The following is a 16,166-nucleotide window of genomic DNA, read 5'->3' as shown; positions in this document are numbered from 1 at the left end:
CCAGCTACAGTAACTTTGAAATAGAAAACAAACAACAACAAAAAAAACTAGTCCTTACTTGTTGATGCTTGAGGCCTCCAAGAATTGCTTTGAAGGGTGTCAGAGCAGGAATCCAGAAAGCCTTGTACCACAGTTTATTCAACCATTTTTTTTAAATTGGCCATTCCATTTTTTTCTTCTGTTTGCCTCTAAAAGTGGTGCTCTAGTAGATAATATGCATCCTTATAAACTAGTATTTTCTATAGGATAGTCACAAATTGGGGCCATTGGGTCAAAGGGCATTGAAAATGATGCATATTTTAAATTGCCATAGGTGGTCAGGTTACTTGACAAAAAGAGTTTGTCAGTATACCCTCCCACCAACCATACATGAGTGCCCATTGCCCAGCTTCCTTGCCGGAAAAAGGTTAAAAAGAACAATAGTTGTTCTTTTTAACTTTTGCCAATCTGATGGGTAGGAAAAATGGCATGGGTTATTTTTTTAATTCTAATTTTTCAGTTAGTGAGGTTGATCATCATGTTTACATATATGAACTGCCTATCACAGCTGTTGGCCAATTTTATTGGAATTATATATTTTTTCTTATCATTTCTAGGAGCAGGGTGAACAGAACTATTCCGGTTTTATTCTTCTGTTGAGACCGTTTATCTACTGGAATTTATTTTTGCGTATAGTATGAGACAGGGGTCAGAGTATTTCAACAGTCAGGCATACAAAGAGCTAAAACAAACTTTTAAAGGGCGAAGGAGCGGCGAAAGTTCGATTCCACTCCAGGCGTTTATACAAGCAGGATTAAGGTCAGATCTTCAAACCATTTCCGGTACAGGTCAAAACTGTCAGGGGGTGAGAACTACTTGTAACGCAGCAAGTCTAGCACTTTATGTTTCAGCTCCGTACTGTCATCGGGATGATGAGATGGTTTCCTATCTAGGAACGGTGGGTGGGGTTACTCTCCTCGCTTCCAGTCCTGGGGTATCTACCCACCGAGAAAGCAGCCTACAGAGGGCGCTCAAAACATCCCAAACTCACAGACCGCACCTCCCCGACAGAACAGCCCAACAGCGAAAGGCTGGGAAGAGCGACGACGCTCTGCGCATGTGCGCTCTCCGGGGGTCGAAACTCGGACAGGCGCTGTTTACCAAGTTGCGTCTTCCAGAGGGCGGCGCATGCGCAAGCTCAGTTTCTGGGGGCTGTGCGTCTCTGTAGGTCGGCGCGGGGCGCAGGGGCTGTTGGGAAGATGGCGAGGGTGGGTCTGCCCTCTTGGGTACCTTGTCGCAGGTGGGGCTGGATGGCCGTCTCCTTCGGCTTCCACCGTGGGCTCAGCACGTTACTTGCACCGAAGGCCGAGCGGGCGCCACGGTGGCTCCCAGGTCAGTGTCCGAAAGGCTGGAGTAGGACGCGTACTTTCGAACATCCCGGATTCCGGCAGTTCCTGTGCCATGCGTTTTTGGCGCCCCGTTCAGAAATGCCCTTCCCCGGTTCTCAGTACCCCAGTTCTAGGCGCTTTCGACAATTCTGGTGAAGGCTGTGAGGAGAGCTCTGCCGGGCCCTGGGGTATTCTGGACAGCCCGGGCCGTTGGTGGCGTTACGCTCTGCAGTCTAAGGATCCTCTCTGCCCGCCTCCCCTTTGTTAAGCGCCAACATTAGGAAACATTCAGATGTGCATTTAATGCGTTTGATTATTAGTTGCTTTTGCTCTTCTCTGCTAGTTCTAAAGGGTTTACAGATCGTGACTGTTAAGATGCTTAGACCTGCCCTCCCTTGACTTGAGCGATTTTAAAGTATGAACATTTTCTTTGGAAAAGTATAAACGCCGTTATCAAGCCTAATTTCTGGTTTTTTGTTCTTTTTTTTTTTCCATGATCGAAGCCCAGTAAAAACCGTAGTCATTACTCTACAAAGGAAACTAGAATTTGGACGAAAAATTAGAGCCCCTGAATATTTCCGTTCCTTGTACTTGATTCTTCTCCGTCCCACCCTACCTCCACTCCCAACTCCCATATATGTAGTCTGTCTTTCTGAATTATGTCTTTTTATTTTTTTGTTTTGTTGTGTTCACACCCTTGCCAGACAGCTGTCAGATGCATCGTGCTTGGAATGGGAATTGTCATGGCAAATACCCTTTGAGTTAAAAATTTTAAGCATATTATCAGTTTAACTTACATTTAATTGTACACAACCAAAAGGCTGTTATATATCTGTTTTTCTAGCAAAGTATAGTATGTCATTACATTAACTAGAATATGATACTCTTTTACTGTTTAGTAAACATTCATTGAACACTTATGCCCCAGGCTTTGAGCTAATTCTTACAGTACGAAGATCTTTCACGGATATAATGTTATAACTCACCAAGATTAAACAAATTGTAATTATCTCATGGAGAATTTCCTGTTGGAAAGTAATATGGAAGAGAGGATATGAAGGAAGTTTGGAGTGCTAAGGAAATGGGAAATGAAATTTTTGCTGCTGCAATCTGTCAACCAACATAACTGGCTCCTACTAGCCTTGTTTTTCACTAAAAGTTTTAAATTTGGCATATTTCACTATACATTGAAACTCTGAAACAGGATTACATATAAAAGGGATAGCTTTAAGGGCTTCAATTCAGTTTTTAAAAAAATCAACTTCTCAGATCCAAAATGAGGAAAACTTTATTAGCTTACATGGAAGAGAGTGAGAAGTTTTAATTAGCCACAATAAAGTAGAGAAAGGTTTCATGTAATAAAAAAGAGATTCCGTTGGTCCAGAAAAAGACTGTTAAGGGAGTACACAAGCCTAGTTTCTTTGGAAGAAGAAAGTGGGATTATAAATGACTTTTTTTTTTTAAATGTCTTTACATTTTTTAAGAGCAAGTATTGATTTTACAGTAGGGAAGGAACTTTAAAAATAATGAAATGGAACAATCTTGTAAGGTTTACCCATTGTGCCTTTGTACTTGAACTAAGATTTGTGTGTACCATTCACAGAAAACCAGGCCAACAAATAAAACACAGTGATTGGGAGTCCTATGAGAAATCTTTTTCCAAAAATGGTATTATCATGCACTTATTCAAGGTTACTTGTAAGGAAACTGCTCATTGAACCTGCCTCAGCAGATATGGAATCACGATTGGCTGTTACCATGGCCCATGATTTTATGGGTGGAGAGGGAATCAGTAATAAAAGGGGCACAGCACCTCTACCTTTGAAACAACTTCCCAAGGGCAGACCAAACTTGTTTCTCCCCCTCCCCACTAAAAAGTAGAGGATGTGAAATCCCTTAAACATTAAAAAAAATTTTAAAGAAGACAAATCTCACAAGAAAGGGCTAAAACTAGTGTAGGTAAATCTGAATGTTGATTGATACTATTTGGGACAGATGATATAGCAGCAACAGAAAAACATTTTTGACAAGTCTCTGTGTCTTTTGTTGCCTTCAAATTTCCTTCTCATTGTGTATTTTGGAAGAATCCTGATTGGACCTTGCTCAGAGAAGACACTGATTGTGACATGATTTTAAAAGATACCATGCACAGACTTGTGACTTTAATACTTCACATCTGTATTTTTTTCTATTAAATGGAAATAGTATTTGACATCAATTTGATGAGTTAAGAAAGTTAAGATTAAAAATATGTATGGTTTTCGAAAAACTGTGTTTGCAAACTATGTTTTGTGTATTTTGTTTAGCTTGCAGACAAAAGACATCAATCTCTTTCCTTAGTCGACCAGACCTTCCAAACCTGGCTTATAAGAGGCTAAAAGGCAAAAGTCCAGGAATTATCTTCATCCCTGGCTATATGTCTAATATGAATGGTACAAAAGCATTGGCGATTGAGGAGTTTTGCAAATCTCTAGGTCACGCCTATATAAGGTAGGAACAACACATTTTAGAGAAAATATTACTACCATTTACTATGGCAGTAGAGAATTACTTCTGCTCTAACCAACTGGAACAAATGTCAGCATTTTTATGGATTAATTTATTTTAATGGTCTGTAAACTTTCATCTTGTTATTTAGGGTTCTTGTAAAGTGCAGCCTTTAAAAGGCCTTTTTTATAGGTCTTTGTGGGAAATTCCTTGTCAGTCCAGTGGTTAGGACTCCGAGCTCTTACTGCTGAGGGTCCAGGTTCAATCCGTGGTCTGGGAACTAAGATCCCACAAGCCACGCTGCCAAAACAAAACAAAAAACAAATAAATAAAGGTCTTTGTGCCACACCAACAATGGTGGCAGAAAAAAACTAGTGGTAACTTAGCTCTTTAGAAACAATATTCTAACATGACAACAAACCAGTATACTAATTGGCTTTTTTGTAATCTCGTAATTATATTGTGGTTTTCCTTTGGGGACTTAAGGACATTTATTTGACCACTGTTTATTTCCTTTTAAAATATGTAGTTTAAAATAATATATGTGTTTAAAAGTATTATAAAATTAATATTGTATAATTCGCATTTCCACTGAGTTTCTTTTCTTTCACTTCTGTAGCCTGAATATGTATAAGCATAAATAAGGAGATGTGTTGTTTACTACTTGATTTCACAGTTCCTAATATTTCATACTGATAATTATTTTACTAAAATCATGTGTTTACATTGTTATTAGATTTGTTTACTTATAACAATCATTTATTTAGCGCCTGATTTGCCAGAAGAGATAGTATGGTTTAGTAAAAAGAACACTGGCCTGGAATTCAGGAAACATGGGCTCTAGAATTAATGCTAGCAATAACTGATGAGATGAGTCAGTTAATAAATGCTGGACCTATTTTCTTCATCATAAAAAGGAGGAGATTGGACGAAAGATAATTTCTGAATTCTTTTCTAGCACTAGCAACCTAAAAATCTATTTATCTAGTTTTTAGAAGAGTTTCACTAACATTCACTCAGTAGGTCTAGAAAATACAGCTTTTAGAAATAAAATAAAAAATAATTAGAAATAAAAAATTTTTAAACTTTTAGAATTAAAAATAAGACTTTTATCTATTCAATATATTAGCAAAAATTATCTCAATTGTATGAATTTTGTCTTATTCCTGTTATCAAATTAACTGAATTATTTCATTTTCATGATCAGAACTCTGGAGTATTTTTTACAGGTAGACTTTCTAGCACTATACTGGTGCTGTGAAATATACAAAGAATTATAAAACATGGTCGTTGCCTGTAAGGATCTTTTAATCAGGGTGGGGAAATGCAAGATAAAATACATATGGGAAATTAGACAGAAATATTCATCAAAATGTGATTATGTCAAAGAGCCGGATACTAAATTGTATAAGGTGAGAGAAAACTAGGAGTCGAAGTAGATAGAAAAAACTTTATAAAGGAACACTGAAAAATAGTTAGGATTTGGGTAAGAAGGAAGAGCTATCCAGGAAGGGGAGGACTACCCTGAGCAAAACATGATGATATCAGAAAACTTGCCACCATTCTCCTTCTTTGTCCCCAAAAGAATTTGACTCAAGAAATCCCCATTTTATCAGTTCTCGAATTTAAATTGAGACTATGAGAGCTATAACCAGTTCCTAGCTCCCTACAGGACATATAAGGGGGTTTTCTGCATTTTGGATGCATATGAAATAAATTTTCTTTTTAAAGGTATATTAAGTAATGAGAATGAAATTATAATGTATACAGACAATTATGTGATACTGTATTAAAATGTAGCCTAAGTGTATCTTTATAAAACTTTATAAAGTATAGCCCCTCATTACAATTTTTAATTTGATCAGGTTCCTTTTTATTTGCTTTCATCAAACTTCATTTCAATCTAATCACTATTAGCTACTGATTGCATTTTAACTTGTTATAAGAGATTTTATCTTCTATTTATACTCCCAATTTCTCAGTTTACTTTTGTTGTGATTTTGTCTGTGAAACTTAGATCTTGAATGAGGAAATGGTTAGTTCTGTATATTACACAAGGAATAGTACATACGGTTCTGTGTAAATGGTTTTTTAATATCCTGCCACCATGCCTAAAATAAGAGTGAGTCGGAGCTCAGAAACACATGGTTTTAGGGCTGGTCCTCTCTCATAATTATTTCTAATAAAATTTAAAATTTTAGATTTGGGAATATGTTCCAGAGTATTGGGGCTGCTAAGACAGAATTGCATTACTATGTTTAAAAGTTTTAAACTGCTGAATGTTTTTTAATTATCTTTGTCACTTGGTTAGGGTTCAGCAAGAATGAACTATATTGTCACCTATTAGTATCACTGAATGTTTATATTTTCCTTTTTGAAGGCCCTCTACATCTGTTTTGCATTTTCACCATGTAGTTGGAAGGCAACTGTAAACAAAATACAGCAAGTAGAGATGTGTGATTGCCCACGGAGGGGGCTAGAGGAGAATTAGTTGGTGTCTTTCTCCCCTCTTCTCCCTGATCTGTCTTCTATATCCCCTGGATTGAAGAGAAATAATAACCGTGATTTAGACTTCAGTAGCTGCCTTGTTACGCTATTTCCCTAGGATCCAAAACCACTTCACTTCATACCTAATTTTAATTTCTTTCTCCATCACTTTTATTTACTTATTTTTAAATTTTATTTTATTTATTTATTTGTGGCTGCATTGGGTCCTCGTTGTTGCACACGGGCTCTCTAGTTGCAGCGAGCAGGGGCCACTCCTTGTTGCGATTGGCAGGCTTCTCATTGTGGTGTTTTCTCTTGTGGAGCATGGGCTCTAGGTGCATGGGCTTCAGTAGTTGTGGCATGTGGGCTCAGTAGTTGTGGCTCGTGGGCTCTAGAGTGCAGGCTCAGCAGTTGTGGCACGTGGACTTAGTTGCTCTGTGCCATGTGGGATCTTCCCGGATCAGGGATTGAACCCGTGTACCCTGCATTGGCAGGCGGACTCCCAATCACTGCACCACCAGGGAAGTCCCTCCATCACTTTTTAATCCCTTATCTCTAAGAAAATGAGTATACACTATATATCACATATATATTCTTCAAGTACACGAAAAACATTAGGATTTAATAGTTTTCACCAGATTTTAAGAATCAGAAAAATACTGAATACTTTAAATTTAAATAAAATAGTTCTTTATACTTTTACGTTCTACTTCTATTCATTTAATATGTATTATAGTACTCAGTGTGTGAGGTTCACATGCTAGCCACTGTGGAGAATGCAGAAACAAAAACAAGATGATGGTATTTCCCCTCTAGGATCTTTACAGTCTCATAGGAATGATGCGACACAAATACATAAGCTGTCTTGTAGAGCAGGATATAATAAAATGATTGTGACTAATAAAAGTGAATTCTATCCAAGTTTCATTAGGTAGAGTTTTTTTTTTTTTTTTCAGCTTGTCTGGGAAGTCTTTCCAGCAAAATTTCATTTGGACTAAGCTCTGAGAGGGGATATTAGTAATGAAGGTGATGGGAGAAGATATTCCACTTGAAGGAAATGGGTGAAGCATAAAACAGAGACAGAAAACGTAGTCTTTTAGGAACAGCAAGTTGATCAGTTTGACTAAAGCAGTAGTTTCATCAGAAGAAATAAAAGGTCAGTCTGAGATGACTAAAATACGTTCTTTAAAAACAGGCTAAAGCACTAAATTTTTATGTTATATATCACAGGATGCCATTGAAATTAATGTCATATCAATACAATGTGTCAGACAAAACCTGACAGTATAAAGTAGGTCCATTTGGAGAAAGGATGACACAATGAGGAGGCTGCTGTGATAGGGGAGGTTTAAGATGAGAAAGACCTGCACCAAGACACCAGTCTTACCAAACTGAGGAGAAAGGGGTGCATGTGAGAAAAAATGAGAGAGTGAGGATAGTACAGGGCAGGCAGTGTTCTATACCCTGCGGAAAAACAAACTTGAAATAAAAGAGTCTGCCCTTGAAGAACTGACATTCTAGTCAGAGACATATATTTAAAACTTGATTACAACACACAATATGAAAAGTGTTAATTGGGGGCTTCCCTGGTGGCGCAGTGGTTGAGAGTCCGCCTGCCGATGCAGGGGACACGGGTTCGTGCCCCGGTCCGGGAAGATCCCACGTGCCGCGGAGCGGCTGGGCCCGTGAGCCATGGCCGCTGAGCCTGCGTATCCGGAGCCTGTGCTCCACAACGGGAGAGGCCACAACACTGAGAGGCCCGCGTACCACATAAAAAAAAAAAAAAAAAGTGTTAATTGGGTACAAAGAAAGTGACCTACTACTACTAAACGACACATTCTGTCAAAGAAAGTTCCTCAAAGGAGGTGACATGACTTAAAGGATGACTAGGAGTTTGAATGGGGAATGAAGGCTTTTTAGGCAGTGGAACAGCATGCAAAGTCTCAAAGTTAGGAAAGGGCTTATCCAGGAATTGGGAGTAGTTCAGTATGACTAGGGTTTAGGGCAGTCTGCAGGAGTGGTATGATACTTCATGATTTATTGAATTGAGACCTTGAAGGAGAGGTAAAGTTCACAGATCAAACAGACTCTGAGCCTGGGGAACTAGGAAGTTGGAAGGAAAGAAAACCAAGAGGAGGAGCTAGTGATGATGAATTTGATTCTGGACTTCTCTTTTCCTTCTACTAATTGAGTAAACATAACACTTAGCACTTACCATGTGCAAGGGACTGATCTAGGCACTGGGAAAGCAGTGTGAACAAAACAATCTGCCCATATGGAGCTTCCATTCTAGTGTGGGAGATAGACCACAAACCAATAATCAAATATGTATATTGTCAGGTAGCAATATTTGCTATAAAGAGAATAAAGCAGGGTAAGGAGCTAGAGAATGATGAAAGAAGCACAACTTTAGGTTGAATGGTCAGAGAAGACTTACGGAGATGTAACATTTGAGCCAAAGGCCTAAATGAAGTGAGGGAGCAATCTGAGTGGATATCTGGAGTAGAGTAGTCCACGTGGAAGGAGAAGCTGTTGTAAAACTCCTGAGGCAGGAATGTGGGTGCTATATTCCATTAACTTCAAAAAGGAAAGTAAGGATACAACTGGAAGGGAGAGAGAACAGTAAGCAATGAGATCAGAGAGGTAGTTAGGGGCTAGAGGATGGTAAGGACTTTGGATTTTATTTGAAGATTATACAAAGCCTTTGGAAGGTTTGTGCAAGACATGATTTTTGTTTTAAAAGGATCACTGACTACTGTGTGGGGAATAGACTTTGAGGGTGAAAAATGAAAATAGAGATCTACTAGGAGACTTGCATTAGTTCAGTCAAGAGAGGAGAGTGATTTGGACCAGGCTGGCAGCAGTGGAGGAGGTGAGAAAGTAAGTGGCTATGAGAGATCTTTGAAGGTTAAGACAGTAGGATTTGCTGAAATACATATTGACTTCACAGTTTTACTTTAATATATTTTAGACATTGTAATAATGATTAATGTGCTGTCTTCCTTAAAAATTAGAGAAGCAAATACATAGATATCTAAATATAGATATGTTTTCTCTTTTTCCAGGTTTGATTACTCAGGAGTTGGAAATTCAGATGGTAACTTAGAAGAATGCACAGTGGGAAAATGGAGAAAAGATGTTCTTTCTATAATTGATGACTTAGCTGAAGGACCACAGGTGACTATTTTTGTTAAATATGATGATAATTGTTGACTGCAACCTCATGACATTTGAGCTGTTTCTTTAGATGTGAAAATTTATTTAATATTTTAAATGTCTTAACAATCCATTTTTATATTTCAATATCAAATCAATCAGTTCTATTATTTTCACTTTCTCATAAAACGAAGGTAGCATTTTACTTTTCATTTTACAAATTTTATTTGTCTAGTTTATTCTCTATTATAAACCTAATACTTTAACAAAATGTAATCATAATCTTAATTTTACTTTGTACCAAATATTAAAAGTCTGGGAGCCAATGAATATAGAGAAAGAAAGTATATACATTCTATGAAATTATTCACTGCCTTACAGAAAAGAAAAAGAAATTCCTCTTTAAAACTACATGTTTTTATTTTTAGATACTAGTTGGATCTAGCCTCGGTGGATGGCTTATGCTTCATGCTGCAATCGCACGGCCACAAAAGGTTGTTGCTCTTATTGGTGTAGCGACAGCTGTGGATAGCCTAGTGACACAGTTTAATCAGCTTCCTGTTGAGGTAAGTCCCAGGCAACCTCCGTGTATCCCTCCTGTCATTTTGCTCCCTCTTTGAATTTTGTTCATGTGTCATCTGTCCTTTGACTTGTTACACTGGCCCAAATTTTGTCTTAACTGCCTTTTTGTATACCATTTCTTTGCCTTCTTTAACTATTTGGTCTCCTGTTTAAGGTTTTCTTTTTTTCACAGTCACTTCAAATCATTTTGCCAAATATTTGAGCCACATGAATGAAATCACACTTTAAATTTCTTGTTTTAGCAACACTTTATTAACCACATTTGTTTATTTGAATTATACATCGTGATCTCGTTTTGGAACTCTTAGTCTTATTTTGTGGCTTCTGGGAAATAGTACCTATTCTATGACCATGTTAAGACGGCTAATCAATTATGAAACTATTTTTTTTTTTAGCCTGAAAGCCTCAGATCCTCTCTCAGAAGAGTTATCTGAGCACACACTGTCAGTCATACACAGGAGATGAGACTTGCCATTCCTGGCCTAGATACTAAGTTAGCATTCTTTTTCTACTCCTAATTCTCACCTTTAAAAAACGAAGGTGCTTTTCACCATTAGCATGTTCTTCAGTAACTCATGATAGAAATAAGGTTTCTGGAATAATTGGGAAGGGAATTCGTTTATTATACTTTATTATTGGACATACGTTTAAGCACTTCAGTTGTCTGCAAGGATAAAAAAAATGGTGGGTAATAGCTGTTTATTTTTGTGTATGTTGTTTTTTTGTTTTGCAATCAATTAAGTTCTCCTTGGGCATATGTTTCCTAGGGCTCTAAATTTCACTTGTGGGACTAAGACCCTAGCAGAAAGAAAAACAGTCGGAGCAGTGGTTCAGAAAGTGCAGGCCCGAGGCCAGCAGCAACAGCATCACCTGAGAACTTGTAGAAATGGATATTCTTGAGCTTCACCAAGACCAGCTGAATCAGAAACTGGGAGTGGGGCCCAGTAATCTGTTTTAACCAAGCCCGCAGGGGAAGTGTGAGAACCACTGCTCTACAGAGTGGGGGAGCAGGAGGGGGAGGAAAAGCAAAAGAAGAAAAAAAGCCTGTGTGGTGTTGAATGGTGGAATGTCATTGAATTTGCCTCAAGTTCGGCATTGAATTCAGTGCCATGTACTCTCTGTTCTGTTTATTCTTAGTTCACATTGTTCTTTCCATTTCCTTAAGAATGGCATTGTCTGCATAGTCAGGTTCTTTATATGATTTCCTATCAGAGCTGAAATTACAAAGCTGATCTTCTTTGCACTTACCTCCTATTTCTGAATTGTTTTCACTTTCTTGATTGTTTCTTATACATGGTTGCTCCATGTCCTCATGCTGCTAATTTTTCCTACCATTGTATCCTTCTGCATGTAAACCTTGGACCCCTTACTCTGTTCTCTAACTCAGTCATGCAGTGCTTCTCATGATAGGAAATTATTTCAAGAAGATGGCCTACTGGAAAAGAATTGATTAAACAATTTTGGGAGGTTATTGGTAAATGACAAGATCTGTGTACATTTATTTTTATGTGTGTGTATCCGTCACTCAGAGGGAAGATACGGTAGATACCCTGTAAGTGACTGAGAAGATCTGTAGCCTGCAAATCAGGGTACATCTTTGCTAATCCTAAATCAGACCAGCAAAAATCCTTAAACAGAAACATGTTGACCCTTATTAACTTAAAAGCATGTGTAAAGAAAGAGCAGAGACACTAGGACCACTATCTCTTCTTCTCCACATAGACAGCCAGTACTAGCAGTGTCAAGGGAATGGAGGTGGAGGTTTTTACTGTCTTCTTTAGCCCTGGGAATGTTAAGACCCAGCATTACTCATTATGTAGGAACTTGACTTACCTCTTAACTAACTCTAATCATTGTCTGCTTCTTTGGACAGTAGAGGGCGTCAGGCAGGTTGCATAGCTGTTGGAGTCTAAGCTTCACAGCCACATTGCCTTGTTAGTTTCTTCTTGGTGTAGAAATTATGTATATTGTACATTTTCTCTGATTAATACTGTTTTTGCTATTTCTGTACTTTCTGAGGCTTTGGGACATATAAGATTTTGTTAAGTTTGTTCTTCAAATGGACAATATTCATTCAACTCAATAGCAGATAACAGAGCTAGTTGGGGTGGGCAATGATGCTTAAAATACAACTATTATTAATTATGTCTCAGTAATTAACATAGTTCCCACTTCATCTAATAATCAATGAGACTAAGTTCTTATTACTGAAATTACCAATTCAGGAACAGTCATGAGTAGCTTGAAGGTAACAGAATATCATTTTTACTTTAAATATTTGATTCATATGTTGCTTTAATGCAAAGTACCCCATGATACTAATATAGGTTCATATATTTTATAGTTTTTTTAGGCTTCCACTAATTTTAAATCATTTGGATATAGATATTTAGAAGTCTAGGTTTCAGATATACAGCTTTTACACTGAATCAAATCTTTTTGGAATTTTATAAAAGACATTAAAATTCCTAAGTACACAGATTATATCATACATATTTTACTGTTTAAATTCATTTTTGCCTCTTTGTATTTGTAATAAGTCAACAATTTTAAATGTGGAAAAATCATAATGTTTTCATTGAAAATTTAAATACAAAATTTTTGAAATATGTTGTATGTAGCTTTTCTTTCCTTATATTTTTCTTTATTTTTGATAAGATGTCCATCTGTTTTTCTAGACAGAAATGCCCTTCATATTATATGGTTGCAAGAGGCTTAAAGCTATTTACATCTTGATTTACTAGTTCAAGTTGTGATAATCTTTCCAAAGAATTTATTATATGCATATAAACCTTTATGTTCAAAGATGTTCATGGAAGTATTCAGCAGTGTGGGAATGGTCAAGTTAATTATCTTAGATGCATTATAGTGGACAATTATGCAGCCTTTAAAAACTTTTAATAGAATCTTTTAAAACCCAGAAATATATATATTGAATAAATAAACCAGCGCTGAAAACTGTATATGAATTGTAATAGCTAAGTGTTTTACATATTGTATATATAAAAACCAAACACATATAGAAAAATACTGGAAGGAAATAAGCCAGAATAATAATGGTTGTTATATCCACGAAATAGGATTATGGTGATTTATTTATTTTTATGCTTTTTTTTTTTAAAAAAAGGTAGAGTTTTTTGGTTTTGTTTTTAATAAATTTATTTATTTATTTATTTTTGGCTGCGTTGGGTCTTCATTGCTGTGTACCGGCTTTCTCTAGTTGCGGCGAACGGGGTCTGCTCTTCCCTGCAGTGCGTAGGCTTCTCATTGTTGTGGCTTCTCATTGCGGAGCACGGGCTCTAGGGCGCACGGGCTTAGTTGCTCCGCGGCACGTGGGATCTTCCCGGACCAGGGCTCAAACCGGTGTCTCCTGAACTGGCAGGCAGATTCTTAACCACTGCGCCACCAAGGAAGCCCTGTTTTGTTTTTTATTTATTTAATTTATTTTTGGCTGCGTTGGGTCTCGTGTGAGCTTTCTCTAGTTAAGGCGAGTGGGGGCTACTCTTCTTGCAGCGTGTGTGCTTCTCATTGCCATGGCTTCTCTTGTTGCGGAGCACAGGCTCTAGGCATGTGGGCTTCAGTAGTTATGGCACGAGGGCTCAGTAGTTGTGGCTCATGGGCTCTAGAGCATAGGCTCAGTAGTTGTGGCACACGGGATTAGTTACTCCGCGGCATGTGAGATCTTCCTGGACCAGGGCTTGAACCCGTGTCCCCTGCATTGGCAGGCGGATTCTTAACCACTGCACCACCAGGGAAGTCCCTTTTTATGCTTTTTATATTTTCCACGTTTCTATAATGAGTATATGTTACTTTAACTAGAAAAATTGTTTAAGACAAATTATAATGTAAAAAATAGAAATTCTTCAAGAATCAAAGAATACCCAGCGTTTTATTTTAAGGGTAGAAATGATACCATGCTCAGTTTTCAGGAAGTATTTGGAAGACTTCTTTGTCATCCACAACAACAAACAAATTTTTTCTCATTCCATAGAACTCTAAAAGGCAAAAACTACATTTTTTTAATATTCAGGATAAAATTGGGTGTGTATGGTTGCCCCGGAATAACCACTGTCTTAGTTTTCTTTTTTAGCACTATGCTTTCTTCTTCTTCTTCTCCCACCCCATCCCCATTTTACTAACTTCTCGTATATGCACTTTTAGTTTCATGATTTTTAAATGTAAACAATTTTTATTCCCAAGATTTGGTTTTATATAATATGAATGCCACCTGTACTGATTCCAAGAAATTATTGTACTTTTCTCCCCTTCATTTTCCCTTTCAAGTTGGAATGAAGCAATACCTGATTTTTAAGATATTACACGTTAAAGTTAGTTAAATCTGTTTGAATCCTAGTTACAGCAGTTAACTACCTTTCAACTTTAAACATATGTATTACTCTAACTTTAATATCCTCTTTTGTAAAAATGAAATAAGAACAGATAGTATCAGGATCGTATGAGATACTATGTGGAAAATACTTGTCACAGCTCCTCGCACATAGTAATTAATTACTGATAATTATCATCGTTATATTTTTATCTGTTTTCCCCTTCTTCAAAGACTGCTTTTCTTGAATTAAGACTATTGTATGTGTTAATGTTGCATAAATACTTTTGTCTTCCTCATTTTTCCCAATAGGTAAGAAAGGAAATAGAGATGAAAGGTGTGTGGTCCGTGCCATCAAAATACAGTGAAGAAGGATTTTATCGCGTTCAGTACAGTGTCATTAAAGAAGCAGAGCACTACTGCTTGTTACATAGTCCTATTCCTGTGAACTGCCCTATAAGATTGCTCCACGGCATGAAGGATGACATTGTACCATGGCATACGTCCATGCAGGTTGCTGACCGAGTAGTCAGTACAGATGTAGATGTCATCCTCCGAAAGAATAGTGATCACCGAATGAAGGAAAAAGCAGACATTCAACTGCTGGTTTACACTATTGATGACTTAATTGATAAGCTTTCAACTGTAGTTAACTAGAATCACAGTTTTAGTTGGAATGTAAAGTAATGGATCCAGAAGATGGAAGCTGGATAACAGATGAAGGACCCTGATATTTAGAAGGTTTGTTTCTCTTATCTCTACTTCGTAGATATCATGTGAGTATTTAATGGTGTATTTGCACAAGTGATTCAGATTGTGAAGAAAGTGCCAGCTGCTGTTTGAAAAATGTTCTCCTTCCTTCAATCCTTGATTTTTTTCATTAAAATATTTCCTATTTTTTTATTCAAGAGATGTTTACCTTCTAATGCTTATGTTAACTGTGCCAGAATTGCTAATAAAACTTGATTTTTTTGTTTGGTATCATTGTATATGGAGATTTGCAAAATTATTTCTGATTTTAAAATGCAGTTTACAAGATATAGGAGAATGTTTATTGAAATAAATCTAAAATGACTAGAGAAATGACTGAAGCATAATAAAGTTCAAAATAAAGCTATTACTTTATATATTATATTCTGCATGGTTATATTTGAACTTAAAATCAAGGTTATTCTTTTTTAAGGGCTCAAAACTTTACAGATATATAAAGGATATATATCACTTTAAATTTTGGCCTATATGTCTTATAGTTAACTGGGGGAATTTCATCCTAAGCAATGATGTAATATTTTCATATTCAGATTTCATATTCCAAAGAAGAAATGAATCTATATTATCACCTACCTGCAGAAACATTCCTGTTTTATTAATATGTGGCTTAAGTACAAATAGCCAAGTGATTGCCATCTAAATCAGAGGGCTTCTAAAATGTAGAGATAGTAAGAAAATATGAAAGGGAAATACAAAGTTTTTTTTTTTTTTTGCGGTATGTGAGCCTCTCACTGTTGTGGCCTCTCCCGTTGCGGAGCACAGGCTCCGGACGCGCAGGCTCAGCGGCCATGGCCCACGGGCCCAGCCGCTCCGCGGCATGTGGGATCCTCCCGGACTGGGGCACAAACCCGCGTCCCCTGCATCAGCAGGCGGACTCCCAACCACTGTGCCACCAGGGAAGCCCCAAAGTTCTTTTTTTAATAACTAAAATAAGCTTGTGCAGTAATCAACCTTGATATTGAATTGGTATCTTTTAGCTTTTAAGTTTG

General features: G+C 37.3%; 1 protein-coding gene across 1 annotated transcript; it reads left to right on the top strand.

Annotated features, from left to right (window-relative positions):
* The first annotated feature begins 1,152 nt into the window (after positions 1–1,152).
* ABHD10 (abhydrolase domain containing 10, depalmitoylase) lies at positions 1,153–15,383 on the top strand. Its single transcript, XM_060150636.1, is given in 6 exon segments — positions 1,153–1,198; positions 1,201–1,371; positions 3,674–3,857; positions 9,407–9,518; positions 9,926–10,063; positions 14,719–15,383. Coding segments are annotated over 6 exon segments (981 nt in total). The 5' UTR covers positions 1,153–1,167; the 3' UTR covers positions 15,064–15,383.
* Positions 15,384–16,166: the final 783 nt, after the last annotated feature.

This window comes from Lagenorhynchus albirostris, chromosome 5 (assembly GCF_949774975.1).
Source record: "Lagenorhynchus albirostris chromosome 5, mLagAlb1.1, whole genome shotgun sequence".
Lineage (NCBI taxonomy): Eukaryota > Metazoa > Chordata > Mammalia > Artiodactyla > Delphinidae > Lagenorhynchus > Lagenorhynchus albirostris.
The sequence above is the reverse complement of the archived record's forward strand: the minus strand, read 5'-3'. Positions and strand labels throughout refer to the sequence as shown.